General features: G+C 28.9%; 1 protein-coding gene across 1 annotated transcript; it reads right to left on the reverse strand.

Annotated features, from left to right (window-relative positions):
• Nucleotides 1-10,404: 10,404 nt before the first annotated feature.
• LOC122503431 (uncharacterized mitochondrial protein AtMg00810-like) lies at nt 10,405-15,504 on the reverse strand. Its single transcript, XM_043613974.1, has 5 exons — nt 15,426-15,504; nt 15,067-15,284; nt 14,867-14,952; nt 11,031-11,848; nt 10,405-10,508 (listed from the first exon to the last, which is right to left on the reverse strand). The coding sequence occupies exons 1-5, from the start codon at nt 15,502-15,504 to the stop codon at nt 10,405-10,407; spliced, it is 1,305 nt and encodes a 434-aa protein (XP_043469909.1).
• Between the last annotated feature and the right edge of the window lie 5,824 nt (nt 15,505-21,328).

Raw genomic sequence — 21,328 nt, forward strand, 5'->3', positions numbered from 1 at the left:
TGAAGAAATAAAAGTACACAAACCAAAGAAACGAGGTAGACCGAAGAAACATAGCACACGATTGAATACCTCCTTTTCTAAGAAGAGAAGGGGAAGACCGAAAAAGGTATGCAATACAAATAATAAGAAAAAAAAAATTTTATAATGAAGTTATTCCTGACGAAATTGAATCAGATCCTGAGTATATTAAAGAAAAATCAAAATTGAAGAAACACGAAGAAATAGACCAAGGCTACGAAAATTCGAATTCTCAAGAATCATCTGACGAAGAAGATCACTTAGTGGAGAATGAAAATTGTGAAAATCTAAATAATAATCAAGAAAAATATATTATCGACTGTAGAGACCAATTACCAATGCGAAGAGACCATCTAACCTATTTTCTTATAGTTGAGGGAGATCCTCGCGATAATGGCTCCAGATCATTAGCCAAACGCGAAAAATTGCCAAATTTTGGTAAACTTCAATTAGGTGTAGCAGAAAAAATAAAGAGAGGTACATATTACCATATCGCTCTCCCTATAGAAAATGAAATGAAAGAAAATTTATCTGATACAATAAAAAGAATTAAATCTACAATTATTTCAATGAAAAACTTATGTGAAGAATTAAAATTGAAAAGTATCAGTATTGCAAAAACAGCCCAAATAAACAATGTAACTTGGGACGAAATCCTATCAATGATAAAATTAATTTTTGAAAATTCATTTGTAAAAGTTGTTGTATGTAATGGATATACAAAATATCCTACTAAAGAAGAATATATGCAGTTAATCGAAGAAGCTCATTCAAGCTCAGTTGGAGGACATAAAGGTGTAACAAAAACATATGAAAGAATACGTCAAAATTATTATTGGGAAAACATGAAAAATAATATTCAAAAATATATTCAAAGTTGTCTCCAATGCCAATTAAAGAAATTAGTTAGAGTTAAAACAAAAGACCCAATGATTATAACAGACACACCAGGTACAGCATTTGAAAAAATTGCAATGGACATTGTTGGCCCATTACCAAAAACTAAAAACGGAAGTGAATATATATTAACAATACAAGATAATCTTACTAAATATTCTTTAGCAATCGCACTTCCAAATCATCAAGCTAGTACAATAGCTGATGCATTTATTAAAAAATTTATTTGTATTTTTGGATCACCTAAAGAAGTGTTAACAGATCAGGGAACAGACTTTTTAAGCAATTTAATGAGAAGATTAGCAAAAAGATTTAGAATACGTCAATTTAAAACAACTGCTTTTCATCCCCAGTCAAACGGATCAATCGAAAGATCTCACCATGTTTTAGGAGAATATTTAAAACAATTTATTAATAGAAATGAAGAATGGGATGATTGGTTAGAATTAGCCATGTTTTCATATAATACAAGCGTTAATGAAGGTACAAAGTGTACTCCGTACGAGTTAATTTTTGGGAAATTGGCACGATTACCATCAAGTGATCCGCCACTTGAACACGAAAAATTAGAAACATATGATCAATATTTAACAAATTTAATAACAAGACTTCATGAAATGAGAAACATCGCTAGAGAAAATTTAATTTTAGCAAAAGAAAAGTCAAAATTTTATTATGACAAAAATTGTAATCCACAAAATCTTAAACTCGGAGATGAAGTATTTCTATTACATGGAGGAAAAATTCATAAATTTGCTAATTAATATACAGGCCCACACAAAATACTAGAAATATTAAATAAAGGAAACGTTAAAATACAAGTTAAAAATAAACAAAAAATTGTACATACGAACAGACTTAAATTATCACGAATTAAATAAGAATAATAAAACTAGATTATTTTTTTTATAAAATTACTATTTGTATAAAATTATACTTTCCATAATACCTAGTTTTATGTTTCAGAAAAGGACTAAAAATTGAGTTATTTTTAATGAATCCAATTTTCATAACTAGTAAACAAAATTTTTAATAAAAATAATGTAATTGGAAAAAATACTTCTTTTAATAAAGTCGCACATTTAAATTCAATTTTTATAATATTTCGACAATTTTTTTGAATTTGTATTGATTTTTCTTAAGCACAATTCTGCATACTTATTTTGCACTAAAAGAAATTGAAACTCAATTCTTTTTCACACAGTAAATTAAACTTTGTTACTTATTTTATTCCAATTTATTGAAGAATAATCTAAAAATGGCATTATTCAAAATTCTATTTAAAATTCATTCTTAACACATATTAAATTATGTCCAAATATAGCATGAGAACAAAAGAAAACTGCATAAATGTAACAACTGAAAGCAATAAAATATAAGAAATAAAGACACATTTTAAAAATTGTTATGTCTGAAATGTAAAATGCGTCTTAAATATAAAAATTTAATATTTTCTATCTGTAAAATCAAAAGTACAAAATTTTGGTTTCGAATTTAAAAAAAAAAGTATTTTGATATAAGTTAAAAGGAGCACAAGACTCAAGTTGTAAAATAATTTGTATAAACAAATTTTCATTTTTTTAATTGTACGTTATTTCAAAACAAACTAAAAAACTAAACATGTAAAATTTTTATAAATTTTTGTTTATGGTAAATTTAAATAATGATTGAAAATCATACAAAGAATAATTCTTGTAATAATAATAATTGTAATTAATAATATCTAGTGAAATAAGATAAATTTAAATAAAAATCATTGTTTGTTTGTAAAGAATAAGACAAAGAATGGATTAAATGCATGCATAAACGGTCATGACATTTCCTCTACAATATACGTTTTTTTAATAGTTTGAGCATGCTTCGTTTCTCTCCCATGCTCAATCTGAGAGGGGAGGTGTTACGTCCGTAACTTTTTATTAATATTTCTATTTTAACTATATATTATTACTTATGTATTTAATTTCTATATATTGTGTTTCATCTTCATTTTTAATGCATGTATCTTATATTTAAATATTGTATCTTATCATTATATTATATTCAGTATTTGTAATTCTTAGGTTTTAAGTTTGCATTATATTCAGTATATTTTCTAACAATATTGTAATTACATTATGTATTTCTTAAAAACGAATCCAGGAAAGAATAATATTTCAAAGTAATGTCAAAGGAATAACGATTAGGTAGAATCATATTAGTTACGCATGGCTGCAGAGGATTCAAAACAAACATCGTGACCTCTAAAGAAGGAAATTTCCTATCGGCGTTGCGGAAGATTCAAACAAACGTTGTGACCTCTAAAGAAGGGAATTTCCTATCGGCGATGGGGAGGATTCAAATAAACGTTGCGACTTAAAAAGTGGAATCTAATATTAAGCATTTCCACTCGTATCGACTCGCTATGCATTAGGATAATGAGGAAATTTTTATATAAAAAGGGGTAGCAGTTCTGTTTGACCAGAGAGTAACTATTTAGAAATCAACCTGAACACATCGTTCTGTACAAGAGACTAGAGAGTAATTGTTTAGAAATCAACCTTATAACATCGTTCAGTACAAGAGAGTAATTTTTGGGAATCAACCAGTTTACATCGTTCAGTCAACGTTAGCACATCACATAATTTACAAGTGAATTCAAAGCACATCTTTGAGAGTGAACAGTATATCTCCAAGTATTCTTTTCAAAGTGGATTGTTCGAAAGTGAACAATATATCCCCAAGTGTTAAATTTGAAGTGAACTGTAAATCAACCTTTTTCAAACCAAATCAACCACCAATTTGCAAAATATAAATTTTAAACAATTTCCAAATTTATTAAATTGGAAATAATCTCAACCATCAACGAACATCTAATATTCAAACAACACATTCCAAATTTCGAACCATCGAAATTTGCTCAAGAGGCGACAACCGTCTGGAAGAAAGCAGATATTTTCGGAATACAATACACTATCTCATTAGTGTAAACAAGAGGACCAATACCCTGCCATAAAGGACAACCGTGTGAGGCTCCTTTACGTCTAGCCCTCAACACACTTCAAGATTGGATTACCAGATTATCATCACCAGTTCATATACCACCACTAATCGTTATTCCTACAGTAAGATTTATTATTTCAATTATACTCATTGTATTATTGTCAATACTTTTCATTCTTGTTGGTTTTTAAATAAATTATTCTCTCAATACATTTAGTAGGCTCATTGACTTATCCTCATCCCAAATTAGATTCATTCCTGAAACTAATTTAAAACGAGGAACGATAGGTATATTTAAAAAGGTTTCTCGTTATTTTTGACGTAACAAAAGAGTCGAGACTATATAATAAGTAAAGTATTTTCTAAAAGCACAAAAATAATGATGCTAAATCCCATAAAAGAGGAGAAAAAATTTTTAATTTTAAGAAATTCGGATTTTTGAATTTTTGATAATTTTTGACAATTTTAGATTTTTTACCAAAGAGTCGAGACTATTAAATAAGTAAAGTATTTTCCGAAAGCACAAAAATAATGAAGCTATATCCCATAAAAGAGAGGAAAAATGTTGAATTTTAAGAAATTCGGATTTTTGAATTTTTGATATTTTTAGATTTTTTACCAAAGGGTGAAGACTATTTAATAAGTAAAGTATTTTCTAAAAGCACAAAAATAATGAAGCTAAATCCCATAAAAAAGAGGAAAAAATGTTAAATTTTAAAAAAATCGGTTTTTCGATTTTTGATAAATTTTGATAATTTTAGAATTTTTACCAAAGGGTGGAGACTATTAAATATGTAAAGTGTTTTTAAAGAGCCCAAAAATATTGAAATTAGATTTGAAATTCCACTGGATCTTCGTAAGAATTTGACCTGAAATCATGGAAAAGGTATGGAATTTTAATTTCGGATTTCTGTAGGAATCCTGTAATAATTTTTTAATTAAGAAAATTTGTAAATAAAAGTAATATAGGATTTTTTTGTGTGTACCTATCTAATAATTTTTAGAGTGAAACAGAATATTCTTTAGGATCAGGAAAAAAGTAAAATTTTGCAGAAATGTTCTTTGTATATTTCTTTACGATCGGAACTTTGGATTTTGAAAAATATATTTTATTTTATTTTTAAAAAATTTAAAAATGTCAAAAAACACAACTTTTTTCTAAATCGTCGCCATTTTGCTAAAAAAAAATTTTCTCTTTTTCAATGTACCGATCATAGCGAAGCCTGTAATAATCAAGAATTTTTTTGGGTTTTTTGTTTTAGAGCATTACAAAAGTCTCCACAGTGTCAACCAGTTCGCACTTTCTTTTTTTCAGTCCCCACTTCACCAGTTTATAACTAAAAAAATTCTTTTCCTAATTTTTTTCTGTATTCTTTAAACATTAATTAACAATTTGCAACAAAACTAAATACTAAAAGTGTTACACTTTCTTTTTTATCCTACTCGGAAAAACAGACCAGAATACTACCCCAAGAGGTATATTATTTCGGTTGCATTGTATAAACAAATTTCTACTTAATAAAATTTCAAAATTTTTGCGAATAAAAATAAAAGATTTTTTATTTTTAAATAATTTTGAATTTTTCAATACTTGCTAAAACTGGGTTGCCACAAATATTTAATTTTGTCTTTCTCCGATTTCTAGAAAGAATTTTGACTTTTTTCCTGATCATAAAGAATATTCTGATTCACTCTAAAAATTATTAGATAGATACACACAAAAAAATCCTATATTACTTTTATTTACAAATTTTCTTAATTGAAAAATTATTACAGGATTCCTACAGAAATCCGAAATTAAAATTCCATACCTTTTCCATGATTTCCAGGTCAAATTTTTACGAAGTTCCAGTGGAATTTTAAATCTAATTTCAATATTTTTGGGCTCTTTAAAAACACTTTACATATTTAATAGTCTCCACCCTTTGGTAAAAATTCTAAAATTATCAAAATTTATCAAAAATTCGAAAAACCGATTTTTTTAAAATTTAACATTTTTTTCTCTCTTTTATGGGATTGAGCTACATTATTTTTTGGCTTTTGAAAAATACTTTACTAATTAAATAGTCTTCACCCTTTGGTAAAAAATTTAAAAATATCAAAAATCCGAATTTCTTAAAATTCAACATTTTTTCCTCTCTTTTATGGGATTTAGCTTCATTATTTTTGTGCTTTTGGAAAATACTTTACTTATTTAATAGTCTCGACTCTTTGGTAAAAAATCTAAAATTATAAAAAATTATCAAAAATTCGAATTTCTTAAAATTAAAAATTTTTTCTCCTCTTTTATGGGATTTAGCATCATTATTTTTGGGTTCTTGGAAAATACTTAGTTATTTAATTGTCTCCACCCTTTGGTAAAAAATAGAAATTTATTAAAAATTCAAAAATCCGAATTTCTTAAAATTCAACATTTTTCCCTCTGTTTTATGAGATTTAGCATCATTATTTTTGTGCTTTTGGAAAATACTTTACTTATTAAATAGTCTCGACTCTTTGGTAAAAATCTAAATTTATTAAAAATTCGAAGAACCGATTTTTTTAAAATTCAACCTTTTTTTTCTCTTTTATATGGGATTTAGCTTTATTATTTTTGTGCTTTTGTAAAATACTTTACTTATTTAATAGTCTTTACACTTTGGTAAAAAATAGGAAATTATCAAAAATTCAAAAATCCGAATTTCTTAAAATTCAACATAATAATAATAATAATATTAATAATAATAATAATTGTTATTATTATTTATTTAATTATTCAAGATAAATGACAAACAAAAATAGGATGAATTTATTTTTCGGAAATCAATTTTGCTATTGCACGGAAAAAAATTATTCTCTAAACTTGAAATAATATTAATTTGAAGTCCAATGAAATATAAGGTATCTAAATTAAATATTATAGTCACAATTACTGTGATAAGTTGTGTTTGATTCTGTCAAACTTTATACCAGAAAACGCCATAAATTCACATCTCTGATTTAGAGATTTGTTAATTTTACAACTTTTTTTATATGAATTAGGTACATTGTGTTTTAAGTTAATCAGTGACAAAAAAGATTTAAACCATTTTAATTAATTAAGTTTTAATTTTATTTTCAAATATCCAAATAAAAGCGAAGGTCTGTGAATTCAAAAGATTGTTTAAATTCATGCAGAAACGCGGTTGTCAAGCGGTTGTAAAATGTAAAATTGGAAATGATTGGAAAGTAATGTAATGACAGACAACAAGAAGCGGATTACTGCCAGTCGCCAGAAGAGGGCAGAAGCATGCAGAGAGCACAATGGTCCAGCTGTTATATTCTTAGCATTACATCACTTTCCAATTTTACATTTTACAACCGCGTTTCTGCATGAATTTAAACCATCTTTTGAATTTAGGTAATTAAGAAGATTCCTACTCGTTGTATGTTGGCCTATTTTGTAAAAAGTGTCTGTGTTTAGAGAAAAAGTGGTTGAAAAATGTTTATTTACCTATTTCACGTCATTTAAATCAGTCAGTGTCGTATTTTGTCGGGCGATAATTGTAACCTACAAATTTTACAGACCTTCCAACGCCGTTAAAACAAAAAAATGAAATAAAAATATAACATTCGTATTGTGTTTTAAAAATATCCAACTACTTTTTTATACTTGTCAATGTATAGTTTATACAGGGAAAACAATATAAATATTTTGTGAATAATTCTCACTCTAAATTGTGGTAAATTATAAATTCTTATTACATCGAGTTATTAAAAAAATAAGAATTATATAAATATACGACTAAAATTTTTAATATTGTTTATTTAAATAATATATTAGATTTGAATTTATTCAAGTAAGTTGATAGTTTAGAACATATGTTCCATGTCATGAAATTTGAGATTCCTAATATCATTTTTTTAGGCATAAAAAATACGTGCTCTTCACAATACTAATATTCGGATTAGATATAATACCAAATTTCAGTTTTAGTGATCTGCTTACATCTTACGTCCAATTCCAGTGATAGTTTATGCCTAAATCTCAGATTTAATTTCTAATTTAGAGATTAATTTTTTTCCGTGTGCCACTGTATATTGACTATCGGAAAAGCATTGATGTCAGTGCATATACAGAGAATTTTGATTGTTTTAATTTGTTTTATAATAAATTGCAGATAAATGTTAATCACGAATATTAAATAAATATATTCAATAGTTGAAACTTCAGTTTATTTCACAGTATATTCTATTTTAATGAAATTTAATAATAAAATTACAACTACTCTAAGTATTGAGAAATTGTTACTAGTGCCACCTACCGTGTTTTGAGCGCGGCTATTTTTCTGTACACCTCTGTTATCGACACTATACACTTTCACTTTATAATAGAATACAAAATTATTACTTTAATTTACGTTTTCTTGTTAATATGCAGTAATTAACAAAACTATATAATAAATCAATTACTTTAAATATTAAAGAATATATAATCGCTCTTTTTCTTAACGTTTTAAACTAATTTTCATCGACAATTTGTGAATTTCGCAAACTATTTCAACTGACAGATTAACACAAAATATTTTAAATCTTAATTATTCCATAATTACTGTTTCATTTAACATAATTTTCACCCGAATCAATTAAATAATGCCTATTTTGACATTATTTATTATTTTTATATCATATTTCACTAAATATTTGCATTATTTTGCCTCAAACCAAACTCCGACCAAACTTGGTCAGAGTTCGGTTCACCAAACCCGCCAGGGCACTCCGACGTTCAGAGGTTGAAAAAAGGATACATTTACTTTTACTTGATATAAATGAAAAATAAATGCACAAAACCTTATGTCCAATTTTTTTTCATGAAATACATATATTGAACTATAAGTGGTATGAATGGCAATTAAAAATATTGATAATTAACTAGTCAGGAATTTTTTGAAAGAAATATACTAACTCCCCCCTCCTTGAAGCTAGGTCGGATTTTTTTTGGACAAGTTTTGTGAAAAAGAATGAAATTAAATTTCCTTTACACCAAATTGATAAAGTGAAAATTGACTGAGTTATTCCATTTGTTTATGTCAAAAAAACATACGCTTTTTTAACGTCTATTATTATGCACTTAGATAAAAAAAATCAATTTCCCATTTAAATGGAATGAAAGTTTGACTCCTAAACTGTACTCTCAAAGAAAAAAAAAACGAAATTCGCAGGTCCAAAAGTGGGGAAATTCCGTTGAAAAATTTCATGTTCTTAGTTAACAAATGTAATAAAACATAAACTATTTGTGCGATCGAGTTGACTTTTTTTAAAATTTATTCAGCTTTGCAAGGAGAATATTCCTGATGAGTTGTAAACAAATTCAATAATTATTAACAAAGTTATTAAACAATTAAAAAAGTGCTATTTTTAATTGTTTAAATTCATTTGCAACTAAACTAATTAACCTTTTTCAACGTATGACCAGTCATTTGAAAGGTATTTTCAAGCTCTACAACTTTCCATCAAAACTTTTTCCTCTAAAATTTAACCGGAAGCAAGGGTAATCGAAAAACTACGTTTCTCGAACTTTGACGATTGTTTACACTATTTTTTGCAACCGGAAATCGAGAGCAAACCATGGGGCTCTTATATGGGGCCCTCAAACTACAAGAAACTATTGAGACTTTTCAGGTTGCATTTATGTGCACTTTTTGCACTCACCGACTGACCTATTTCGAAATCTAGTGTTTTTGTAGTGACGCCACAACTTCTTTTAGAAGAAGCACAATAAACCTAAAATGATATACATTAATATACTTTGATACTTTAAACCTACCATACCAATGGCAAGTAATTCAATTCATTCGTTTAGTCGGTAAAGCCAGTGCACTACATTCCCTGCTGGAGGTAAAGAGATACAAAGATATTAAAAAAATATTAGAAGATGTAATAGTTTGGAGATGCAAAATGGATACAATTTTTTTATCTCTTTCTATAACTTTATATTTATATCTCTTTTTATCCTTTCTAATCTCTTTATATATAGTTTCAGATATAGAAATATATACACGGAGAGAAAAAATAGAGCCGTTTGATTTGGCAAGAGAGCGCTGTTTTCCCTTTATAAAGCACAGCAGTAGCGCCGCAAACGTCGAACGGTTATACTTTTTGAGAAGTATCGGTTCTCTTCTCCACACAAATAGAGCCGCTTACTTTCCAAAAAGTGTACCCGCTTTCCCCAAAAAGGAGAACCGTTCTCCCCTCGAGAGTAAGCAGCGTGCTTAACCTCAAGTTGAACGGCTGTTTTGCATTTAATGCAACCGCTCTACCGACAGGTAGAGCCGTTTACTTTTTTTCTCTCTTTGTAGAAAAAAATATACAGAAAGAGATAAAAAATTGGTAGAGTTGCCACCTCTTCGGGCCTCGCCCGGAGACTCCGGGCTGCGAAGTAGATCTCCGGGTCTCCGGGCCGCAAGTAAATTCTTCCGGTCTTCGGTTATTTAAAAAAAAACTTTTAATTTTAAGTATTGAAACAATAACACATCATGACTGAATTAGTAACTATTCTCCATATTCTTTATTGTATGGTAGAAGCTTTAGGGAGCATTTACACCTTATAGTCAAGAAAAATTCTCCGGGCCGAGAGCCGCGATGAGGTGGCAACCCTAAAAATTGGGGATGCAAAGTGGTGAATTAAAGAAGATAAAGAAGATTTCAATCTCTTTCTATTCATACATTTCTATCTTCCTCTATGATGAAAGGTGATTAAATTAAGAAAGTAAAATATATAATAAAATATATTTATTAGATTCGACATGTGTGCATATTAGTACGGTCGACATTCAACTAAATAACCTCACGTCTATATTCACGTTCAGTGCAGCCAACCATACATATAAATAATTATATTGCCAACCATACATATTTCAATACCCCCTCTCAATAAAATTATTTTATCTACATACAAACATATTCGTAATGCAGGCCTTTTTATAAAACAAAAAATATCTATCTTTTTAAATTTAAATGTTCTCGGAACTTTTCAAATTTAATCTTACTTAGAGGCTTAGTAAATAAATCAGCAATTTGATTCTCAGTTTTAATAAGGACAATTTTTATCAAGCCATCTGAAATTTTTTCTTTTACAAAAAAATATTTTACATCGACGTGTTTCAATCTCTTATTACTTTCAGGATTATTTGCGATATAGATTGATGATTGAATGTCCTCAAATAATGTAACTGGCTCATTTATTTCAATACTTAAATCACGCAACAATTTTATAAGCCAACAGGCTTCGCAAACTGCTAAGCTCAATGCAACGAATTCGGATTCCGTCGAAGAAATGGCTACGGTACTCTGTTTTCGACTGGCCCACGAAATTGTACAGTCATACATTTTAAATACGAACCCCGAAGTGGATTTTCTATCCGTAGTATCCCCACCCCAATCGGAATCAACAAATCCTTGTAAAATAATTTTACTCTTATTTGGTTCAAAAAATAAAACCATTTCGATTGTTCCTTTAACATATCTTAACAATCTTTTTAACGCTTTAAATAAATTTTCATTTGCTTTGTCTTGAAATCTACTAAGTAAGCTAACCGACTCACACAAATCGGGTCTAGTACCCAAAGCTGCATACATAATACTTCCAATTATTTTTCGACAAATTTTTTGCATTTCAAAATTCGGAGTTTCACTTTTTAACGAATTTAGATCGATATTTGCTTCAATTGGAGTATCTACCGCATTACAATCTTGCATACCATATTTTTGAATAACTTCTTTTAAATACTCGACTTGACTAACTTTCGTACACCCGGTATCTAAATTTTGCTCGATATCAACTCCCAAATATTGCGAAATTACCCCCAAATCTTTCATTGAAAAATTTTCATTCAAAATTGCTTTTAGTTTATTTACCGCTTTTTGATTAGTTCCCAAAATTAATACGTCATCAACGTAAATTAGTAAATACAATTTTTCGTCTCCGTCGCATTTGCTATATAAACAATAATCATTTTCCGATCTTTTAAACCCTTCTTTTTTCATTAACAAATCGAATTTAGTATTCCAACATTTTGGAGACTTTTTTAAACCGTAAATTGATTTATTTAACTTCCCTGTAAAAAAAAAAGAATTGGGTGGTCCGGGATTTCGAATTGGGATGTCGTTTCTTGAATTCGAGATGTTACGTATGACTTCGTAACATTTTTATATTTTTAATAAAAAACATATTGTATTTAAATGAACTCAATAAGCATTTATTCATGTCGATTTATGAGGTAACAATCACACTTTTAACACATGATGACACTTTGTAACACACATATTACAACATTCAGTAAGGAATTTTGTATTAAGATCTAAATAATGAAATGAAGATTGTGATACTTTATAATGTGCAATACTGTGTCAAATATTCTTTAAGAGTAAGTAGAATTTACTTACGATATTTCTCAATGTAAAAAGTGGTTCATCCAAGCAACAGAACTTGGGTAATGACATTAAAACAAATCTGCAAGGTAGCAGATAATCATTAAGTAATAACTTAATAATAAGTAGGTCTTTTCCACCAAAATGTCGTTCAATAAAAAGAATCGACAAAGGGAAATCATGGCAGTTGCCCGTGAATCTTGGCGAAACAAAGTATGTTTGGCCATAGTAGCCGAAGTTAGGCAAAAGTTGGCTTTAAGTCTCACGAAGGGACTCCAGAGATTTTCATTGAGTGATTTAAAAAGAGTAATTGACATAGTATTTTTATATGTGAAAAATATTTAAAAAAAAGTTAAAAAGATATTAATTAAATAAATCTTGATATAAGGTTCCAGACACTACAACTCAGTTAAAGTGAGTATACTGAATACGCAAACACAAAAAGAACACATACACAATTCATTATCATAAACGATTGTTTTCAATATAAAATAAAAGTTTGTCATTTAATATTATTTTATTGCTGATTTTACTTAAAAATTAGATTATCCTATTAATAATTTCATAATAATAATAAAATAATAATATAATAATAATATAATAAGAATATAATAATAATATAATATAATAAATATAAAAAATAATTAATAATATTATAGTTTTTATAAAAAAAAAAAATAAAATAAATAAATAAATAAATATATAAATATAAAATATATAAATATATATATATTATTAAAAATAATTAATAATATTATATTTTTTATTTATTTTAATATAATATATATAATAATATTATATAATAATATAATAATATAATAATATAATAATAATATTAATATAATTTTCATAATATTTCCAAAATACGGTCTCTCACCCGATTGGTTGAAATGATAACCAAGAATGAAAAGGAATCCACTACCTTTAAATAAAATTATTTGTTTCCTTAGAGCATTGACGTTCACTACGGGGTGAAATAATTTAAATATTTAATATTTATTAAATAATAAATAAATTCATTCTTAACACGAGAAAACGACTTTTTCGAATTGGACTGATTTCTGAATTCAGAAATGTATGGTCCCGCGATCAACCCAACTCGACAGATATTTTAAAGATGAAAATAAAGAGTTTAACACTTCACTGGACATTGAACAGTAGTTAATTGAGACGGTGCACGTTATTCACGTAGGTGAATACATTTCTTTAAGCAATAATGTTAATTTTCAATAAAATAGAGAGAATTAAAAATTTGATGTGGTCTTTGTTTACAATAGAAAAAGTTTTCTACTATTAGGGTTATTAAAACAGCTTACTTACCGACAGCTGAGAAGTATTATGATAACAAATCAAATGATGATTTCTATACGAAAGCATCATTTACGTCGGTAATTGAATATTAATAAATTAATTTTAAATTTTTAAACGGATTAAAAATTTTTTATTAAGAATATTTTAAAAAAATTTACAATAATTACTGTAATTAATATTTTTTTCAAAATATAATTATATGTTTGTTATAAAAATAATAATTTTAAAACAATTTATTTGAATCAACAAAAAAATAATTTCTTTTCTTGATTTTCATAATTAAAACGTTTTTAAATTATTTATTCTTCAATTTTATAAATTAGGATTAAATTAAGTATAAGTAAATAATGTTAAAATATTTCGTTTATTTAAAATCTTGTTAAACAATTAAAATAACGTTTATATATAAATTTAAAAAAAATATCTGCATAAAATGATAATTCATAAATTTTCTCCTTCTGGTTCCTGTGACACTGAAGTTTTATAAAATTAAATTTTATTCAGTATGAAAAAAATATTTTATTTTAATACATTTCGATGACAACAATGATGCTCTCTTAAATATACTTAATATAGATGATTCCTAAATGTAAATATTCACAAGAGAAATAAAGAGTAAAGAAAAATAATTCTGCTTTTGCCTCATTTATTTTCATGATACAATTATTGTAATTTGCTCCATTTGAATTAAAGAGAAATTTATATTTAATTTAACATTTCTTGATTAACATAAAAAAATCAAATCAAGCTGTACAGTAAAGCAAATTCTTTTTAAAAAATTAGGTTTTGTTAATCAAATTTAAAAAAAATTATGGAGACTAAAATGAGCACCAAAGTTGAAATCGAAATGTCCTAGAACAACAAACCTTCACGGAAGTAAATTTCTTTTCATTATTTATTCAGAAACAAAACTAAAAATGTTGAAAGAAAAATTCCTCGTAAAGTAAAATAGAATTTTTTAAAACTTGCATAGCAAACTTGTTGACTTTTAGATACATTTAAAAAACAAAAATTTAAAATTAATTTATTAATATTCAATTACCGACGTAAATGATACTTTCGTATAGAAATCATCATTTGATTTGTTATCATAATATTTCTCAGCTGTCGGTAAGTAAGCTGTTTTAATAACCCTAAAAGTAGAAAACTTTTTCTATTGTAAACAAAGACCACATCAAATTTTTAATTCTCTCTATTTTATTGAAAATTAACATTATTGCTTAAAGAAATGTATTCACCTACGTGAATAACGTGCACCGTCTCAATTAACTACTGTTCAATGTCCAGTGAAGTGTTAAACTCTTTATTTTCATCTTTAAAATATCTGTCGAATTGGGTTGATCGCGGAACCATACATTTCTGAATTCAGAAATCAGTCCAATTCGAAAAAGTCGTTTTCTCGAATTCAAGAAACGACATCCCAATTCGAAATCCCGGACGACCCAATTCTTTTTTTTTTACAGGGTTACATACATTTTCGCTGTCTTCCTGACCTGGCAATGACATATAGACTTCGTCCTTGATATCACCATACAAAAAAGCGCTTCGAACATCCATTTGATAAATCGGTTTTTGCATTTTATTTCCAACAATCAAAAGAATTCTAAAAGTCGCCAATTTCGCAACAGGCGCATACACATCATACAATTCGTTATCTAATTCTTGTTGAAAACCTCGTGCAACGAGCCTTGCTTTAAAATCACTTTTACTTTTTTGTTTAAACACCCATTTGCTTTGGATTATTTTTTTATTTACCGGTCATTTCACTACACTCCATGTTTTATTTTCCGCTAACACATCAAGCTCTTTTTTTATCGCTCTTTTCCACTCACACGCGTTTTCACTTGTGACAGCTTCTTCGAAGCTTATCGGGTTTTCTGTTATCGTAAAAAAACTTGATTCCAAATTCATTTCGTACACGGAAAAAAATTAATCTCTAAATTAGAGATTAAATCTGAGATTTAGGCATAAACTATCACTGAAATCGGACGTAAGATGTAAGCAGATCACTAAAACTGAAATTTGGTATTATATCTAATCCGAATATTAGTATTGTGAAGAATGTTATATTTTTATTTCATTTTTTTGTTTTAACGGCGTTGGAAGGTCTGTAAAATTTGTAGGTTACAATTATCGCCCGACAAAATACGACACTGACTGATTTAAATGACGTGAAATAGGTAAATAAACATTTTTCAACCACTTTTTCTCTAAACACAGACACTTTACAAAATAGGCCAACATACAACGAGTAGGAATCTTCTTAATTACCTAAATTCAAAAGATGGTTTAAATTCATGCAGAAACGCGGTTGTAAAATGTAAAATTGGAAAGTGATGTAATGCTAAGAATATAACAGCTGGACCATTGTGCTCTCTGCATGCTTCTGCCCTCTTCTGGCGACTGGCAGTAATCCGCTTCTTGTTGTCTGTCATTACATTACTTTCCAATCATTTCCAATTTTACATTTTACAACCGCTTGACAACCGCGTTTCTGCATGAATTTAAACAATCTTTTGAATTTAGGTTATTAAGAAGATTCTTACCCATTGTATGTTGGCCTATTTTGTAAAAAGTGTCTGCGTTTAGAGAAAAAGTGGTTGAAAAATGTTTATTTACCTATTTCACGTCATTTAAATCAGTCAGTGCCGTATTTTGTCGGGCGACAATTGTAACCTTAAAATTTCACAGACCTTTCTTCACAGACCTTCGCTTTTATTTGGATATTTGAAAATAAAATTAATACTTAATTAATTAAAATGGTTTAAATCTTTTTTGTCACTGATTAACTTAAAATACAATGTACCTAATTCATATAAAAAAAGTTGTGAAATTAACAAATCTCTAAATCAGAGATGTGAATTTATGGCGTTTTCTGGTATAAAGTTTGACAGAATCGAACACAACTTATCACAGTAATTATGACTATAATGTTTAATTTAGATACACTTATATTTCATTGGACTTCAAATTAATATTATTTCAAGTTTAGAGATTAATTTTTTTCCGTGTAGTCTTTCTGCCACGCTGGTTTGTTTATGTTCCTCTTCGGCCTTTGTTCTCGTTCCGTTTCCGCAATGTCCTCTTGCTCTCTCTCCTCGTTTTCGGAATGCATGCTTTCGAAGCTTTCATCTTTTTCCTCTTCATCTTCACTTTGATAGCTTTCCTCTTAAGTTTCTTCGAGTTCATTATTTAGAAAAATAATTTTTTCCTTTTTTGTATTATTTTTCTCTTCAACACTTTCGGGTAAAAAGATTATATCTCGATGCACTTCAACTTTATTGTTTTCAGGGAAATAAACGCGATAACCTTTATTAATTCACAATAGCTGACGAAAAAAACGACTTTGTTTTTCACATCGAGTTTAAGTCTTTTTTGTTTTGGTATGTGAACCGAAACTTTTAATCCAAATTGTTTTAAAGAGTCAACTTGGAAATCTTTCTTAAACCATAGTTTATAAGGATTCTCACCTTTTTGTGGACAATTGCTCACTCTGTTTAACACAAACACCACGGAATTGACAGCTTCGGCCCAAAAACTTTTATCTAGCTTCGTACTATTCAGAATTGTTCTCGCTGCTTCCACTAGTGTTCTCATCTCTCTCTGCTCGCCCATTTTGTTGCGGTGTGTATGTGCATGAACGTTCGTGTCGTATTCCAAATTGATCCAATATTCACTTTATATCACTGTTAATAAATTCCAGACCATTATCAGATCTGAATGTCACCACTTTGTTTCTAGTCTGATTTTTCACTTGACGAATAAACACTTTTATTTTGTCCTTGACCTCCGATTTATTTTTTACGAACTCAACGACTCTAAAGCCCGAAAAGTCTTCACCGACTTTTTCCGCGCGCGATTTACTCAAAGTAAATGATAATCGGTGTTGTTTACCGGCTAAACAGTCTATACACACAGGATTTTCCTCGTCAACAAATTTAATTTGTTTGTTCTTCAGTACCTTTCGCACTTGATCGTAATTGACATGAGCGAATTTTTTATGCCACTCTATCAATGTTTCAGCAACGTTACAATTAGATACTTCGTATATCTTAAAAAACATCTGAAACAGTTTACCGTCCCTTTTAGCAAGAGCCGATATCTTGCTATCTTTGTTGACGATTTTACAACCGATTTTGTCGCAATGCATTTCGAAACCTTTGTCTAACGCGGCACTTAACGAGACAAGATTCATGTTCATTTCCGGCACGAATAATACGTTGTTCATTTCTGTCTTTATCCATTCTTTCCCGTTCCATGCGTTCACTAACACTTTTCCTACACCTTTAACTTCCAAGAGGTTACCATTTCCCACTTTTACTTGTTTTGTTTTTGGGCTAATGAATTTTAATTCGTGAAAATATTCCCTCTTGAAGCACATATGTTCTGTTGCCCCACTATCCAATCACCACTTCTCGTCACTTTTTGGAGACAGTTCCATGACGTTTTCCCAACCGGCACTGGATAACACACTACTCACACCAACAAAAGCCTGATTTGCTTCTTCTTGGTTATTTTCTTCCTTTTTCTTCTTGAACCAACACTCTTTCATAATGTGTCCCTTCTTTTTACAGAAATGACAGGTTCTCTCCTCTCTAGATTTTAATTGTGGGCAATTCCTTTTCACGTTTCCCTCCTTGTTACACTGAAAACACTTGAGCTTCGAGTGACCTTGATATTGATTTGTTTTGCTACTCAAAGCAAGTACGTTTTCAGTATGGGTATTTCTCTCTTCTTCTAACATCAATCTAGATGTTAGATTATCTAAAGTTTGATTTTCAGATGCCGTTGATTCCCAAGCTGAGACGAAGTGTTTCAAATTTTCCGGAAGTGACATTAAAATTTTCGTTATTATCATTTTGTCACTAATCTCTTCATTTCTTTGTTTTAGGTTATTTTGAATATCTTCGACTTGTGATATAAATGCTGTGATGCCGCCTTCAGTATATTCCAGTCGGAAAAGTTTTTCCTGAAGCAAGTGTACACTGACTTCCGATTCATGCTCGTAAATCTTTTTCAGTTTCGACCACATATCTGCTGCGCTCGTACAGGCCAATATATGCGTAATTAGTTTTTCCTCCATCCTTATTACCAATATCTCCTGTGCCTTGGCATCGTTTTTCACCCATTCCGCCGAATTTTGCGCTGGTCCCGCTGAGTCTCCTGAGACTATGTCCCACAACCCTTTTGATTTCAGGATCACCTGCAATTGGAATTTCCAGATATTCCAGTTTTCGCCCGAGAGTTTTATTCCCGTACTTTGTTGATCCATTGCACTCATGATTTTTCAACAGTCTACACACAATTTCGTCGAATAAATTTCCACTTCCCAAAATCGTTTAACCGGTCGACCACGTGCTAAACTAACCTCTCCGATTCTGTTTTTAATATTTCCAACCTTTCGAAATAAATCACCACAGGAATTTGATACTTTTTTAAAAAACTTAAAGAACATGGGTCTGGGCCCATAACCTAATGAAAGGTGATTAAATTAAGAAAGTAAAATATATAATAAAATATATTTATTAGATTCGACATGTGTGCATATTAGTACGGTCGACATTCAACTAAATAACCTCACGTCTATATTCACGTTCAGTGCAGCCAACCATACATAGAAATAATTATATTGCCAACCATACATATTTCAATACTCTATCCATTTTCACATCCTTTCTAATCCAAAGGAAAGTAAAAAAAGAGATATCCCTTATAGAAGAAATCGATTAATTTCAATTAAAAACAATTAAAAGCTTTCTCTATTGTTGTTAATTGAGTTTCTTAATCGTGTTGTTCTAATTCATTACGATTAACTATAAAAAATTTGCAAGTAAGTCTTTAATAAATTTTTAGAAAAGTTTCGGTGCTGTGTGAGTTTAAAACTAATTTTGGTTGTCTATTACTGATAAACATTTATTGGTTAAATATATTTACAATGAACTAAAAAAATATGGAAGTTAAACTCAAACAAAGACGTAAAATCGCACAGTGCATAACACACGCTTTCTGATCTACTGACCCGACGCCATGACACATAACAGCTGGGAAGATCGACGCATGCGCGTATAAGTTTATGAGTATGTATATACAAAGGGATATACTATAGTAGATTAGAAGAGATAAACTTATTATATCTCCTCAAATCCCCATATTAACTATCCCTATCTCTTCTAAATGTAGTAAGGAGATAGAATATGGGATTTAAAGAAGATTAAAAGAATACCATTCGAAAAAGAAGAATGATAAAAAGGAATAAAAAAGGTTTATAGTTTTGTAGTCTCGCATTTATATCTTTTTCTATCTCAATAATGGGAATAATGGTAATAAATAAGTGTTAATAAGATCCTACATAAAAAGCGATGGAAGGGTATAAATAGGATATCAATAGTTATTAAGAAAAGGTTATAAAATAATGTAGAGAAAGAAGAGTATCAAGAACTTCTGTCATAAAAAGAGATAGAAGTTTATAGACAGGTTATTAAAAGTTATTGAGAATAGGTTATTAATAGGTATAAAGAATATATAAGGTCTAACATTAAAAGAGATATAAGGAAATAGACAGGATTTTAAAAGTAATAGAGAAAAGGTGATTGAAAGGGATAACAAAAAGTTGTAATAAGATTGTGTAATGCATAGGTACTTTCTCTTCTCTAAAAATCTAAATACCTTTATCAAAATATAATAACTTTCTATATTTTCACAGACCCTAAAATAAATTAGAAACTTTTGTACCTTTCACTATTTTTAACATCATTGGTATATTGACCCACTTCCAATTTGTATATAAATTGAAGGGCCAGCGTCAGTCAAATTAGTCGTAAGGTAAATTTTGTATTGAAACCACATATTTAAAATAAACTAAACACGATAACCACGGTTATCGTTTGTGTTATTAAAAGAATTATCTTGTGTTTATTTTTACCCCATTACATTTTCTGGCGATCCTGCTAGGATCTGTCAAACGATTGGATAGGAATTTAAGTAACACTACGGAGTTATATTCATCCTATAAACATTCAAACGGGCAGATCCTGTGATTCGAACTAAAGAAAAATATTTCTTCATCGACTCCTAGTTTCTACGGAGACTAGTTCAACTTACTGTAATCAGAGGTGGCTGAATTAAGTAGGCTTAATTTATACGAAGACTTACTACGAAGACACAGTACATCAAAAACAAAGCTGTACGAGAGTGAAGCAGAATAATTCAGAGGATATCCTCAACGGCGGATACACAATCCAAACATAGGCACGGAAGGATCCTGAATCAAGCGGATATTCAATTCAATGTAAGCATACTCTACAAATAAGATAGAATTGAAAAAATATATATATATTTTTGTTAAAAGTATTTCTTGAGCATAAATCTTTTTTGCATTCGTTGAACGGTGACTGATTGTTACGACAATCAGGTAAAGTAAAGTAAGAAATACTTACGGTATTTTAGGCTTGCGTCATTAGATACAACATGGTAAAATTAAATAAATTACCCCAATAAATTAAAGTAGTATTGTAAAACGACTCTACAGTTAAAATTTTTTTTCAAAATAAAATAACTAAAACTTCAAAAACAAAAATTGGCTTTTGAAAATTATAGAGATAATCTACAAAAAAACTATTCAACACAAACAGAATCCAGCGATTCAGAAGACATTATCTCCTTAATTAACAATGTTCTCAACCCTCTTTATTACTAGATTTTATATGAACCGAAAAAATTACGGGAAATGCCAAAA

Source organism: Leptopilina heterotoma, unplaced genomic scaffold, assembly GCF_015476425.1.
Source record: "Leptopilina heterotoma isolate Lh14 unplaced genomic scaffold, ASM1547642v1 Lhet_1092, whole genome shotgun sequence".
Taxonomy (NCBI): domain Eukaryota; kingdom Metazoa; phylum Arthropoda; class Insecta; order Hymenoptera; family Figitidae; genus Leptopilina; species Leptopilina heterotoma.